Genomic DNA, 16,073 nt, shown 5'->3' on the forward strand with positions numbered 1-16,073 from the left:
AGAGATGTTGAATAAATTTTGCTGTTGGCCTCATAGTTTATAATTTACCCATGCACTGTTGTAACAGAAATCAAAGAGGTTGTCACATTCTTTAATTTCAGGAAACGTGTGATCTGGGAAAGATAAAGCCTGAAGCCAGACGATACTTGGAAAAATCAGTGAAAATGGGAAAAAGGAACGGACTCCATCTTCCAGAACAAGTACAAAATGTGAGTTTGTTTCCTTTTCTTATTAGAAAACAAAAGAATAGATAAAACAAAATACAACAAAAAACAGGAATTAGGGAAACACATGTTTGTAATATGGGAAATAACCCATAATACAAATCAGTTTACAATGTATTTAGTAGTCAACGATTTTAAATTCCACAACTCCTATTAACCTCATGATGACTGACAAACAACTGATAACTTAATTGTTCTTTAATCCTGTCAAGGTTTTATTTGTTTCATGTGTGCCAGGCTTATTTTCCCTGCTCTAGTGTACATTCTCTGGTAGCTAGTTCAGATCTTAATAGTTGATTTGTATTCTTACTCCCTTGTTCATAAAGAGACAGGGCACTGGTAATAAAATCCCTATGATGGAGAGTTTTCAAACCAGCATTTTGGAATGGAATACCCCGTGAGTAATATATGCTCCTTAAAGGCGGAGAGATTAGCTTTTCAGACTTTCTCCTTTGTCTAATACCATTCAGATCTTTCAGTTTCAGAAGTAAACTCAGCTGCAGAATTAACTCATTCTTCTGGACAGGATATATAACCCATGATTTATTTCCAGGTTATTCTTCTCGCCAGTAGAACTGGAAACAAGTTGGAAAGAAATTCAAACCAAGTGATGTCAGCATGGTAGATACATGTGAAGGCACCACTGAGATATGGGCACCTTTCCTCCATCAAAATGCCCTTCAGACACCTTGTATCTTCTTCATCCTAGTTACAGGAGAAGTGTGACTGATCTCGCTTTGCCTTCATGAACATTGTAATAGTCAACCCTGTTGAAACAGTCCAAACAATAGAAGAGTTTTATTTGCTTGTATAAGCGGAAGATCCAGAGGCAGTTGGGGTTCAGGAGTTAGTTTGAGTCAGATGCTCAGTGGTGTCATTGGCCACCTGATTTTTCTATTTCTCTACTCTGTCTCCTTCAGTGTTAAGTTATCCAAAGGCTGGCTTCCTTTTATTACTAAAATGGCTGCAAATATAAAAACCCCACCATCCAGAAGGACATAGAGAAGCCCACATTAGACCTCCCCTCATGTCTTAATGGCCCAGATGGGATCACATGCCTAATCCTGAATCCTTCTTTAGTCAGGGAAATGCCAGGCCTGGGTTCCCTGAACCAGTCACTGCTGCAGTGATGATGGGATTACCTGACTGGTGTAGAGGTCACACCCTGGACTTCAGATAGGATCCTGTCCCGCCTAAATTGCATGGCTGCTGTAGAGTTGGGGAGAAGTGGAAGGGAGCTGGGGACACGACCAGAGTGTCCAAAAATGACACTGCACAGTATGTGTTAAGTCTCAAATTTATTGTGTATACGAATTACCTGGAGGGCTTGTTAAAGCTCTGATTATACAAGGCCCCACCTCTGAGAGTTTGTGTTTCAGCAGGTTTGGTATGGGTCTCGAAATTGGCATTTCTGGACTTGTGTGGTGCAGTGGTTAAGAATCAGCCTGCCAATGCAGGGGACACGGGTTCGAGCCCTGGTCCAGGAAGATCCCACGTGCTGCGGAGCAACTAAGCCTGTGTGCCACAACTACTGAGCCTGCGCTCTGGAGCCCACGAGCCACAACTACTGAGCCCGTGTGCCACAACTACTGAAGCCCACGTGCCTAGAGCCCGTGCTCCGCAACAGGAGAAGCCACCGCAATGAAAAGCCAGCGCCCTGCAATGAAGAATAGCCCCCGCTTGCTGCAACTAGAGAAAGCCCTCACGCAGCAACAAAGATCCAACGCAGCCAAAAATAAATAAATAAATAAATTTATTTTTTTTAAAAAAAGAGCATTTCTAACAAGTTCCCAGGTGATGTTGATGCTTCTGGTCAGAAGCACACTTTGAGAAAGTGTGCAGTTTATGTAAGTTTTATTATCTAGCACTTTTAGAAGAGTGGGACAGGTTAATAAATTATCTCATGTGGTTTCTTGTGGTGTTCTTTCTGTTGCTTCCTTTGATCTCCCAGCTAATACTTTTTTTTTTCCCACCTAGTACTTTTTATGTAAATGTTAGGGCCCATAAATCGCCTTTATTTGCAAACGCTCTATAAAACTAAGACATATTTTGTTTTCCAAAGGAACCATAGAAGTAATCACTCAGTTCTTATCTCTTGGCTTACTTCAGTACCCAATACTGATTTACTAAATTAAAATTTAGAATTTGGAAAGATTCGAAGTGTTAATTATTAACAGGCTACTAGATTCATTCATTCACTCAGCAAGCTACTTATTGTGTATGTGCTATATGCCAGACTCTGCTTTGACTATACCTCCTAAATGTATTTAGTTCTTACAAATTTACGCCTAATTTCTCACACATCACCAGGATTGCTTTTTTGTACATATTACATACAAATACTCATGGACACAATGTAGAAGATTGCAGAAAACTATGGTATCAAGCACATCTCTAAGAAAGTACTTCCTGAGAGTTGGGTACAGAACCCAGTCTTCATATAAAAGTGAAACTTACTTGACTGATGGCAATAAAAATGAAAATTTCATTTTATTGCTAAGGTCCTGCATTTGTATCTTTGTTTCAGGAAATTAAAGCAATGAAGAAAAGAATGAGTGAACTATGTATTGACTTTAACAAAAACCTCAATGAGGATGATACCTTCCTTGAATTTTCCAAGGCTGAACTTGGTAAAGTTTTGTTGTTTTTTAGATTAAATCTGTAATTTAGGCAAATAATGTCACTTCACAGTTTGCCAAATCAAAGTTAGAAGAATTCTTTTTAAAATGTACCTTCTACAGAACCCACCACCCCTTCTACAAAAAAACACAACCAAACCACGTCTAGATTTTAGGCTATAAGAATGTATACTGTTTCTAGAGACAGTCCAGAAGAAATTTCATAATCTTTCTTGGTAACTCATGCTAGTGTTTAACAGCCTTCAGTGCTTTGAATTTTTTTTTGCCTCACAATGTCCTCTACATTGTAACTTAAACTAGTCTTTCCTTATTCTGTGATGGATTTTTCTTGGCTTAATTTTGCCTGTTCTTCATCAAAACGCCATCTATACAAGCGCACTGAAGCCTGTTCATATTTTGAATTACCATCTCCCAGGCCACCTGTCCTCTAACTGCCACCCCCATTACAATACGTCAAAGCGATATTATAAGGATTGTCATGATTTTACTTGAATTTCAATTACTCCACAAAATTCCTAGAGCTTCTTAAAGGCACCATGCCAATGCTAAATAAACCAATAATGAGTGGAAAAATTGAAGTACGAGAAAATGATTTTTTTGCAGGTGCTCTTCCTGATGATTTCATTGACAGTTTGGAAAAGACAGATGATGACAAGTATAAAATTACCTTAAAATATCCACACTATTTTCCTGTCATGAAGAAATGTTGTATCCCTGAAACCAGAAGGAAGATGGAAATGGCTTTTAATACAAGATGCAAAGAGGTACTATAGATGTTTGTCTTTCTTTTGTTTTTATGGAAGATTTTAAGAAAAGGGTTTGCTTTGTTTACCAATGTTGAACCAGAGGCTGATTCCTCTGTGTGAATTTCTATTTGTGTGAAGGTTATGCCTCCTAAATCCTCAGACTTACAAGACACCTTTTTCCTTGTTCTTTGGCAACCTGCTTGGTATGGCCATAGGCTAAGCTGTTCTAATACAAATAGAATGGATTAAAGAAACTAAAAGTTGTATCTTCTTCCAAGTCAACAGTCCAGGGCTGGCGGGATACCTCTCTCTCCTCAACAAGTGACTTCTAAGGCAGTTGTCACCATTTTCCAGCCTGTTGGGAAGAGGGAAAATAAAACACAGAGCAAGCATCTTTAAGAAGAAGACCTGGAAATGACATCCATCAACTCTATTCACATCCCACTGACCCAAATTCCATCATATAACTGTATCTAGCTGCAGGGGACACTGGGAAATATAGTCTTCAGTTGATAGCCATTTGCTCAGCTGAGGGCATTCTATTACTAAAAGGAAAAAAAGGAAGAATTAGAAATGAATTCTAAGAGTCAACTAGCCAGCTTCACCACAGTCTGCCTCTCTGGCTATCCTAGTAATCTTGAGCACCCTTTTTTTCCCCACATAGAACCCATTCACTGTATGTCAGATCCCAACCAGTTACTGCCTTTAGCTCAAAGACCAGGATCTGTGAGTGGTACACAGTCCTCCCCAGTTATACCTTCTCGTGATCTGGCCGCGTGTGAAAGGTTAGAAAACTTGTCTAGCCCGCTCACCTCCACCACGTACCCAGTGGTAGAATAGGAACAGAAAACCACACTAGAGACTCCCATTTGGAAAAGGAAAGAATGGGAAACAACTTTAAGCCCATACCAATTTTCAGAAACAATTTGGCAGGAATTGTGAGGATTCCGAGCTCTGGTGAAGTTCCTGGGATAGCCCGTTGGACTTACTTGGGTCTCCTTTCTAGCAGGAATTCCTTTAGCAATTGTATGCCATGGCCCCTGGTTTTGCCTGCAGGGAATTATTTCTTGTCTGTTACCCTCCATGACCATATCCTGGGCAGCTGCTGGTATAGATTCCTGCTGATGCCAGTTTTGAAGCCTGAGGGTTGCTTTAGTAGGCCAGGCTTAATGACATCTTTGGTAATAAAATTCCCTCAAAAACTTAACAGCTTTCTTATCTGTTTGCTTCCAATCAGATTCATGTTAAAATAACAACACCCAAATACCGCTTTTGGTCATAGCCCTCAAATCCACCATATCTTTCCTTATATACAGGCTCCTGTATGGTGTCCATCCTGCTGTTCTTCAATTTAATGGAGTCTGCCTCAGGGCCCCCTGAAACAGTAGGCTTGAGGAAAAAGGCAGCACCCTCGCACTAATCTTCACAGTTCAGTAACTCTGAGTGGCAGTCTTTTCTCCTGGTCTCCGGAGAACAGAGCAATTACCTTTTCCAGTCACCTGAAGCCCCACATCAGGGGCCACAGGCAGAACCTCTCTTAGCAGAACTCTTTTCCCTCCATCTTTGCAAACTGACCAGTCCTCACTTGAGCTCTCTCTCATGTAATCTTTCCAAAAGCAACAAAAACCAACAAACAGACACCAACATTATTAGTTTTCCCAAACAATTACCCTAGAGCTAAGACTCAGTAGGTGACTGGCCTGCCTTCCAAGTTATGGCGAGCAACAGTTTTAACAAATGTTATCCATGATATCATGAGGATTACCAGCTTCCCACTTAACAGCATCTGTGTCCTCACCTTCCATTCCTGTACACTTTTCATTTGGGTTATAGCAGCACCCTATTCCTACTATTAGTCTCTGTGGGTATTAGGCTACAGGTTAAACAAATGTGCAAAGTCAACCAAAAGCCCAGTGACTCAAATAAGCTAAAAGTTATTTTTCTTCAGAAAGGATTAGTGGATACCAGGGGCTGGGAGACTGGGGAATTATTGCTTAATGGTTACCAAGTTTCTGTTTAGGGTGTTAGAAAAGTCTTGGAAACAGTGGTAATGGTTGCACAACAGTGTAAATTGTAATTGGTGCCATTGAATTGTACACTTAAAAATGGGCTAAAATGGTATATTTTGTGTTAGGTATGTTTTAGTACACTTTTTTTTTAAGGTTTATTTCTCTTGCAACTAACAGTACAGAGGTGAGGGGTCCAGAGCTGGAAGACAGCTCTGCTGTCCTTAGTATATGGCTTCCAAGGTCATTGTTCTCATCTTCAGTTCACAGCTAGCGAGACAAGCATCTATAAAGAGATGACCCAGAAATTTCACTTATCGCCTCATTCGTATTCCGTTGTCCCATTGTGTATCACATGGCCACAGCTAGCTTTAAGAAAGGCTGGGAAAGGTAGTCAGGTGACCGTGTGTCCAGCAAAAACTCAGAGAATTCTGTTACTAAAAGGAAGAATGGGGGAATAGATATTAGGAAAAAATTGGCAGTCTAGGGAGAAGGTCTAGGGAAACTGAAGAAGGGGGCCAAGACTAGTTTGAAAGACTCAAACTAGTTAACTTTAGAACTTGGAGAAATGTATTATGTGTTTCTCATATCCATGTTTCCATTCTCATTTTAAAATAATAATAACATAATTATATGGTGTTTGCTCTTGTGCCAGGAGTTTTTCTATGCATTTTACTTATATTCTCACTTAATCTTCATGATCACCCTATGATGTAGCTACTTTTATTATCTACGTCTTGCAGATGAGAAAACTGAGGCTTAGGAAGATTAAGGGGCTTGCCAATAATTAGACAACTAGTAAATGGTGGAGCCAAATTTTGAACCCTGGTAGTCTGACCTCAGAGTGTGATCTTCCTTAGAAGCATGTCTATAAATAATTTGATGATTTAATAGTAGTTTTTCTTTGACCTCAACATTTATTTACTTTCTCTAGGAGGTTATTTTTTCCTTTATTGTTAAGAAAACAATAAAGCAAAATCATTATTTGCATTTTAATACAAATAAAATATATAAAATGTTTGTAATAATTTGAGCAAAATCCCTAAAACATTTTTAAGCATAGAGTTCTGTGGCATTAAGTATATTCACATCGTTGTGCAGCCATCGCCACCATACATCTCCAGAGCTTTTTCTTCTTTCCCAACTGAAGCTCTGTACCCATTAAACACTAACTCCCCATCCCCCCAGCCCCAGCCCCAGCCCCTGGCACACATCATTCTACTCTCTGTCTCTGTAAATTTTACTCATCTAAGAACCTCATGTAAGTAGAATCCATACAGTAGTTGTCCTTTGGTGACGGACTTATTTCACTTAGCATAATGTCTTCTAGGTTTATCCATAATTTCACATGTGTCAAAATTTCTTTCCCTTTTAAGGCTGAATAATATTCCATTGTATGTATATATCACATCTTCTTTATCCATTCATCCATTGATGGACATTTAGGTTGCTTCTACCATTTGGCTATTATGAATAATGCTGCAGTGAACATGGGTATACAAATACCTGTTTGAGTCTCTGCTTCCATTTCTTTGGGATGTATACCCAGGAGTGGAATTTCTGGATCACATGGGAATTCTATGTTTAATTTTTTGAGAAATCATGATACTGTTTTCTACAGCAGCTGTACCATTTTACACTCTCATCAGATATAAAGGTTCCAAATTTTCCACATCCTCACCAATGTTTATTATTTCCCTTTTTTCTATTTTTTAAAATATTTATTTATTTATTTATTTTTGGCTACATTGGGTCTTCGTTGCTGCGCGCGGGCTTTTCTCTACTTGCGGCGAGCGGGGACTACTCTTTGTTGCAGTGTGCGGGCTTCTCATTGCGGTGGCTTCTCTTGTTGCGGAGCACAGGCTCTAGGCATGCAGGCTCAGTAGTTGTGGCTCGCAGGCTCTAGAGCACAGGCTCAGTAGTTGTGGCACATGGGCTTAGTTGCTCTGCGGCACGTGGGATCTTCCCAGACTAGGGCTCGAACCCGTGTCCCCTGCACTGGCAGGCGGATTCTTAACCACTGTGCCACCAGGGAAGTCCTTCCTTTTTTTTTAAATAGCCATACTTATGGGTACAAAGTTAAAGTGGTAAATTTTGTATTATGTATATTTTACCACAATAAAAGAAAAATTTTAAGTACCAATATTTGGTGCAGTATTGACGAGACTAAATGTGGAATCAGTATAGTCCTTAAGAATATGTTTTTAGGGGCAGGATGAGAATAAAGACGCAGACCTACTAGAGAACGGACTTGAAGACACGGGGAGGGGGAAGGGTAAGCAGGGACAAAGTGAGAGAGTGGCATGGACGTATATACACTACCAAATGTAAAATAGATAGCTAGTGGGAAGCAGCCACATAGCACAGGGAGATCAGCTCGGTGCTTTGTGACCACCTAGAGGGGTGGGATAGGGAGGGTGGGAGGGAGGGAGATGCAAGAGGGAAGAGATATGGGGATATATGTATATGTATAGCTGATTCACTTTGTTATAAAGCAGAAACTAACATACCATTGTAAAGCCATTATACTCCAATAAAGATGTTAAAAAAAAAAAGAATATGTTTTTACTCAAATTTAACAGTACCTAAAATTTTGTTAAGACCTTCATAGCTATCTCCTGAGACTTAAAAAGTCAATTATTTCAGAAATAAAATTGGATCATGAATCCAGAAAAAAGTCTGCAACACTGGAATGGAATAACTTACTAGAAGTTGAGATGGTCTAAAAATATTTGACAGTTTTACCAACCTGAAAGCAATGTAGAAACTCTTGTTTTTAGTGCTTTGGATCCAGTTAATTATTAACCTTTATTTTGGTTTTTATTATTGTTGTCTATTACCAGGAAAACACCATAATTCTGCATCAGCTACTCCCACTGCGGGCCAAAGTAGCCAAACTGCTCGGCTATAGCACACATGCTGACTTTGTCCTTGAAATGAATACTGCGAAGAGTACAAGCCACGTAACAGCCTTTCTAGGTTAGTCTTCTTTTCTTAATCCCTTGTATATTGCCATTTCTCTTTTTCTGTGACTGTTTTGCTGCATAGTACCAACTTGACAGAGGGCCTCAGAACTTAATATGCCCTTGAGAACATTCTGCTTTTCATTCATGCAAGAGAAATGTATTGGTCACCTACTATATGTTAGATACTGTGCTTGGCCCTAAGAGTTGCTCATTGTTTATATTACTATTATGGTCCTTGCTTCATTCTATTTGTATCTTGATGGGGATTTTTATATTAATTTCTAAGAAGATATCTAGGGACCTACAGAGAGAGGATTAGCCTGTTGTATGAAATAAGCTGACAAATAGGACATAAATGAAAATAGAGCATATAGAAACAAAAAGTATTTTATATTCCAGAAGCCACTTGTTAATACATAAAAGAATATAAAATAATATGCATCAAAACTGTTATCTAATAACTATCTTCACATTCATTTAAAATCACTTTTTCATTAATCTTTTTAAAACCATAGAGCTTATGTCCATGACATTTAGTCAGTGGCACTCTATCACCCTTACCCCTCTCAATCTCAGTGTCACTATTCCAACAGTCACTCTGGTTTTCTCTTTCATTTTAGTGAAAATGGTTGAATAACATAACCATTGCAAAAATACTAATTTTTGTTTTAATCTTCTCTAATCAGAGTTTACCAGAGTATGATTTATTTTTTAACTTTCTCATTGACCCCTTTCAGACTTTATTTACCTTTAACAACTAGTGTATAATTTTATTAGCTTAGTTAAGTTGGAGATGATTAATAATGTGTCAAAATCAGCATGCAGCCTGCAATTTAGTCCTTTGTGTTCTCAATGGCCATACTTTGAATTATTAATGTGTATGCTGACATCATATATGACATGTAGCAGGTGTTGCACAAATAGTAGCTGTTCATTATTATATAATTCATTTATTCATTCAGGAGACATTTATGAAATAACTGCCCTGTATTAGTGTGCATGATACACGGTTGGACTATAGAAAGGGCTAAGGCAAGGTTCTTTCCTCAATGAATTTTCCGCTGAGCGGAAACAACAGAGATGTGAACCAGTAATTGCCATCTGTTCTGATGTATTTTATACAAGAGATTGGCTTGTGGAGTTAATAGGTTTGGTGAGAATGTTTCCTTTAGTGGTGACTGTGTATACTGAAAGTTTTCCTTAATAATACCTCATTAACTTAATTTTTTAAAAGCAGTTGTCTCTCTGATCAGAATTGCATCTCTCTATATCTTCTCTGATTTTCCTCTTTTTGTTTCGCAGCACTCCTCAAGCCGCTGCCTTCACCTCACACCATGGGGATGCCCCTTACAGAGGCAAAGCTTTTTATCTTACATATGTAGCAAATTGTGGAAAATAAATACATAATAAAAGCATACTCCTTTAGCCAAATACAGTGCAATAGTCAAAAACTGACCACAGTGTTAAATTGCAGTATGCATCTAAAAAGTAGAATTGCCATGTCCAAATAGACCTTCTTCATAGGAATGGGGTAGTGATTAACTAAACCCATGGCTATCAAAGGCAATGAACAGTTTTCAGTAATTCTGACCACAGGTCACTTCTGATTTGTTTTCCCTAGGTCTCTGAGGAGCCTAACCTCATTGAAGAATAATCACGTACATGAGTTTAGTTTCACTATCGCTTCGTTCCCTGAATTATAACATTCTTAAGGCAGAGTTCTCTGAGATAAACTTCAGCTTTGTTGATGCTGTAAGGAAGTTGTGGCCTGATTTGGGTGGTGCAAAAAAAAAAAAGGGTGAAGAGCCATAAAATAAATTACCCTGAAGAGAACAGCAGTGCTGTCATAATAAAGCCTGCTTTCCTCTCTCCCTCCCTCCCTTCCTCTCCCCTTCCTTCCACCCTTCCTTCCTTCTTTTCTCCTGATGTATCTGTATTGAGTGTGACAAAGGAGGAAGCACCATGCTAAAATACTGGTGGTATGTATGAATATGCTTGCTTCCAAGAGCAATGAATTGCCAACTTTTCCCTCTCCTCACAGATGATTTAAGCCAGAAATTAAAACCCTTGGGTGAAGCAGAACGAGAGTTTATTTTGAATTTGAAGAAAAAGGAATGTGAAGAGAGAGGTCTTGAATACGATGGGAAAATCAATGCCTGGGATCTATATTACTACATGACTCAGACAGAAGAACTCAAGTACTCTGTAGACCAAGAGATCCTCAAGGAATACTTCCCAATTGAAGTGGTCACTGAAGGCTTACTGAACATCTACCAGGAGCTGTTGGGACTTTCATTTGAGCAAGTGACAGATGCTCATGTTTGGCATAAAAGTGTTACACTTTACACTGTGAAGGATAAAGCTACGGGAGAAGTATTAGGACAGTTCTACTTGGACCTCTATCCAAGGTACTGAGGATCACTGTGTTGGAAGGGACCTTAGGGATTCAGCTCCTACCCAGATTAAGATTCTTGTCTTTCATAATTCTCATATGTGATTCCTAGTAAAGGGATGAAAAATGTGGGCTCTGAAGCCAGAATGTCTGGCTCCATCACTTAATAGGCAGGTTACTTAATTTTTCTCTGCCTCAGTTTCCTTACCTATATTAGGGTCCTATGATATGGGAATACCAATCATACCTGCTTTGTAAGGTCGTTGTAAGGACTAAAATGGTTAATTACATGCAAAGCTTTTAGAAGACTACACAGCACACAGCAAGTGCTTAATAAATGTGAGCTTCTATCATCATCATCATCATCATCATCATCATCATCATCATCATCATCATCTAGGATCAAACCTGGGCCCTCGGCAGTGGAAGCACAGAGTGCTAACCACTGGACCGCCAGGGAATTCCCTGCATTTCTTAATTTAAAATGGACCTCAAAATGTTTATTATTCAGGTGATCTGTCTGCCAGTACTCTTAAGTCTATGTCCACTCCCTTCAGTCTGGCTGAAAGGCAGCACAGTATAAAGGAATAGCAAAATCTTGGCGGTCAGTCAAACTTGAGTTGGAATGCTTGAGTGACATAACCTTTATGAGTCTCTATATCCACCTCTATTATATGGGAATGATGTTTGCTTTACAGGTTTGTTTTGTGCATTAGACTATATATGCTAATCACCCAGCCTGGGCATTCAATCAGTAGTAAGAATTAAAAATATTATTATTATTGTCTCTGTAGCATGTAGTAACTATGGACTCCACAGTGTTTCATCAGACATGAAAGGATTTGGATTACTTTCTCTGTAGGCTGCTTTCTAAAACAAAGCCAGCCTGTTGCAATTTTACTAACTAGGCCAGAGTAAATTATATCAATAGCATCTCTAGATCAGCAGCACATACAAGTTCGTAACCTACTGATTTTGCATGACTTCAGGAAGGAGGCTGGTTAACTATTGTCAACCAGACAGGAGGCAGAGTTGTCTGATCCCACTGCTTTATGGACTTACTTTCACTTCTGATATGATCTAAAAATAAACCCATGTCAAATTGGATAAGTCTATTTTTAATTGAAAAGTGTCAGGATACAGTTTTAGGCCAAGAATTCTTTCAGGGGAACTCCTTCAGCATTGGAGCCTCCTATAACTGTCCCCGGATTCTCTTTCCATGGCCAAAGATAGCAAGTCTGGCTACCCCATCCTGCTGTTTCTTTGCCAAGATATAACTGGTGTCTTTTGTTCTCAGAGATCTGGCCATTGCTACCAGCACTCAGGTATGGGGACCAGAGAGTGATGTTTTGTGAGGGTAGTGACCTAGTTAATATTCACTTTCTGTCACCTGACGTGCTTCCTTCTTGTTTTCTTTGTCTACTTGACTCAAAAAAAGGATATTTGTAGTAGGTTAGGAAAGACCAGTTTCTTCTTTTTTTAAATCACGTATCAATTTTTATTCATCAAACACTGAGATTATCAAAACAACAGGAAAAAAAACCCTCTAATGGTTCCAACATAAGATTGCCAGGTAAGGGCATCTTTTTAAATCACCATCATTTTATAAACACAATGTAAAAAAGACATACTCTCAGAGTAAGGAAACCTTTGATATTAAATAAATCAAGTTTATTTTTAAAAAAGAAAGATAAAAACCCCTCAATGGCACTGATTTTTAAATTGGTTGAAAGTCCTTATGGTGTTTCATAATGGACCAAGATGTATAAAATATAACAGGATAAACACCTTGCAGATTAGTTTGTTTTCCCCGGTAAAAATAATATTTATAGATCTGTTTACCTGTTTAAACAATTCAGTCTAACTACATGAAATCATTCCAGAAACACTGATGGGCCCATTGAACATCCAGAGGCTGGACCGGCTGAAAATGTTATCAAATTCAGTGCACGGTTTCTGGTGTACATGTCCGTCGGTTCTCTTCCCTTCTCTCCCCTCCTCTGTCTGCCTTCCCTTCCCATGTCCCTGCTCACTCCTAGCTCAGCCTGACACAGTTCTTTTCTGTTGTTGTTGTTATTTATTTATTTTTACTTATTTATTTTAAACAGACTTTATCTTTTAGAGCAGTTTTAGATTCACAGCAAAACTGACCCTAAAGTACAGAGATTTCCCATATATCCCCTGCCCCGCACATGCAGAGTTTCCCCCATTTATCAACGTCCCCCACCAGAGTGGTACATTTGTTATAACCTACTTTGACACATCATTGTCACCCAAATTATATTCGGGTTCACTGTTGATGTTATACTTTCTTGGGATTTGAAAAAACATATGTGTATCTACCATTATAGTATCATACAGAGTAGTTTCACTGCCCTAAAAATCCCCTGTGCTCGGCCTCTTCATCCCTTACCCCACCACCCCAGCCCCTGGCGACCACTGATCTTTTTACTTTCTCCATAGTTTTGCCTTTTCTGAAATGTCATACAGATGGAATTATACAGTATGTAGCCTTCTCAGATTGTCTTCTTTCATTTAGCATTATGCATTTGAAGTTCCTCCATGTCTTTCCATGACTTAATAGCTCATTTCTTTTCTTTTTAGCACTGAATAATATTCCGTTGTCTGGATATACCACAGTTTATTTATCCATTCATCTACTAAAGGACATTTTGGTTGCTTCCAAGTTTTGGCAATTATGAATAAAGCTGTTATAAACATGTGCAGGTTTTTGTGTGGACATAAATTTCCAGTCCCTTTGGGTAAATACCGAGGAGTGCAATTGCTAGATTGTATGGTAAGAGTATGTTTAGTTTTGTAAGAAACCACAAACTGTCTTCCAGAGTGCATGTACCATCTTTGCATTCCCACCAGCGATGAATGAGAGTTTCTATCGTTCCACATCCCTGTCAGCATTTGGTGTTGTCAGTATTCTGGATTTTGGTCACTCTAATAGGTGTGTAGTGGTATCTCATTGTTGTTTTAATTTGCATTTCCCTGATGACATATGATGTGGAACAACTTTTCATATACTTAACTACCATCTCTGTATCTCCTTTGAGGAGGTGTCTGTTAAGGTCTTTGGTGTATTTTTTAATCAGATTGTTTGTTTTCTTATTGGTGAATTTTAAGAGTTCTTTGTATATTTTGGATAACAGTCTTTTATCAGATGTCTCTTTTGTAAATATTTCCTCACAGTCTATGGCTTGTCTTATCAATTTCTTGACAGTGTCTTTCTCAGAGCAGAAAATTTTCATTTTAATGAAATCCAGCTTATTGATTTTTTTTCTTTCATGGATTGTGCCTTTGGTGTTTCATCTAAAAAGTCATTGCCAAACCCAGGGTCATCTAGATTTCTTCCTATGTTATATTCTAGGAATTTTGTAGTTTTGCATTTTGCATTTAGGTCTGTGATCCATTTTTGAGTTATTTTTTGTGAATGGTGTAAGGTCTGTGTCTCGACTCATTTTTTTGCATGTGGACTTCTAGTTGTTCCAGCATCATTTGTTGAAAAAAGTGTCTGTGCTCCATTGTCTTTATCTGTGCCTTTGCCCTTTTGTCAAAGAGAAGTTGACAATATTTATAGAAGTATATTTTTACTTTCCAAACATTTGGGTATTTTCCAGCTAGCCTTCTGTTATTTCTAGTTTGGTTCTGTTATTGTTGGAGAATGTACTTTATATCCTTTGAATTCTTTTAAATTGTTTTGATTTACAGCCAACATGTAATTAGTCTTGGTGAATGTTCCATGTGCACTTGAGTATTTGTTTTCTGTTGTTAGGTTGAGGGTTCTATAAATGTCAGTTAGGTGAAGATGACCGATAATGTTGTTCAGGTTTTCTATATCTGAGCTGATATTCTCTCAGCCTGTTCAATTAATTACTGAGAAAGGAATGAAGTCTCTAAGTGATTTGTCTATTTCTTCTTTCAGTTCTATCGGTTTTTGCTTCATGTATTTTTTTTAATTGAAGTATAGTTGATTTACAATGTTGTGTTAATTTCTGCTGTACAGCAAAGTGATTCGGTTATACATATATATACACAATCTTTTTTATATTCATTTCTATTATGATTTGTCACAGGATATTGAATTGTTTAGTATATTTTGAAGCTCTGCTTTTAGTTATATACATATTTGGAATTGTTATATCTACTTAGAGAACTGTCCCCTTTATCGTTTTATAATGTTCCTTATTATCTTTAGTAATATTCCTTGTTCTGTTTGTTTGCTATTACTATAGCCATTCAGCTTTCATTTGATTAGCATTTGCATAGTGTATCTTTTTCCATCCTTTAACTTTTTACCTTTGTCTTTTTATTTAGAGTGGGTTTCTTATAGACACTGTACTTGGTGCTTGCTTTTTTATCCACTCTAATAATGTTTTAATTGGCATGCTTAGGAAACTTACATTTAGTATAACCATCTTACTTTTTGTCCCATCTATACTTTAACCCCATTTCTGACTTCTTTTGGGTTGATAGGTTTTTTTATGATTTATTTTTGTATCTACCATTGGCTTATTATTTACATCTCCTTTTAATATTTTTAAATTGAAAAATTGCCTGAAGGTTTAAAGTATATATCAATATCTTTAATTAATCATGGTCTACCTTCAAGTTATATTATATTTCTTATCATTTGTGCTATCGTTGGCCTACATATTATTTTCACATATGCTTAACACCCAGTGCATTGTTAGTATTATTGATTAGTCAACTATTATTCACAGCAATTCAAAATAGATTGTAATATATCTTCATTTATTATATTTTCAGCACTAATTGCTTTGTAGATACAAGTTTAGAGTGGTATCACATCCCTTCTGCCTGAAGAACTTCCTTTAAAATTTCCTGTAGTTAAAGTTTGTTGGTAATATATACCAGTTTTTTTTGAGAAAGTCTTTCCTTTAATTTCTTTTGTGAAGTATATTTTTTACTATTTATAGAATTCTGGGTTCACAGGTATTTTCTATCAGTACTTTAAAGATGGCATTCCATTGTCTTCTGGCTTGCATAGTTTCTGACAAGAGATTGGCTGTAATTCTTACTGTGTTCTTTTTTGTGTTCTTACTGTGTTCTGTACTGTGTTCTTTTCCTCTG

The 16,073-nt window shown here is 37.8% G+C and overlaps 1 protein-coding gene across 5 annotated transcripts in view; it reads left to right on the forward strand.

Annotated features, from left to right (window-relative positions):
• NLN (neurolysin) overlaps positions 1-16,073 on the forward strand; it is a 98,102-nt gene that overhangs the window by 54,371 nt on the left and 27,658 nt on the right. For all 5 annotated transcript variants that reach the window (XM_082373625.1, XM_082373624.1, XM_082373627.1 and 2 more), the window contains 5 exons: positions 102-209; positions 2,752-2,854; positions 3,467-3,627; positions 8,459-8,594; positions 10,623-10,989. In XM_082373625.1, the coding sequence (XP_082229751.1) occupies positions 102-209; positions 2,752-2,854; positions 3,467-3,627; positions 8,459-8,594; positions 10,623-10,989 (875 nt within the window). The remainder of the gene's footprint in view (positions 1-101; positions 210-2,751; positions 2,855-3,466; positions 3,628-8,458; positions 8,595-10,622; positions 10,990-16,073) is intronic.

The sequence above is a fragment of the Balaenoptera borealis genome, assembly GCF_965194805.1.
Source record: "Balaenoptera borealis genome assembly, chromosome: 2".
Classification (NCBI taxonomy): Eukaryota; Metazoa; Chordata; class Mammalia; order Artiodactyla; family Balaenopteridae; genus Balaenoptera; species Balaenoptera borealis.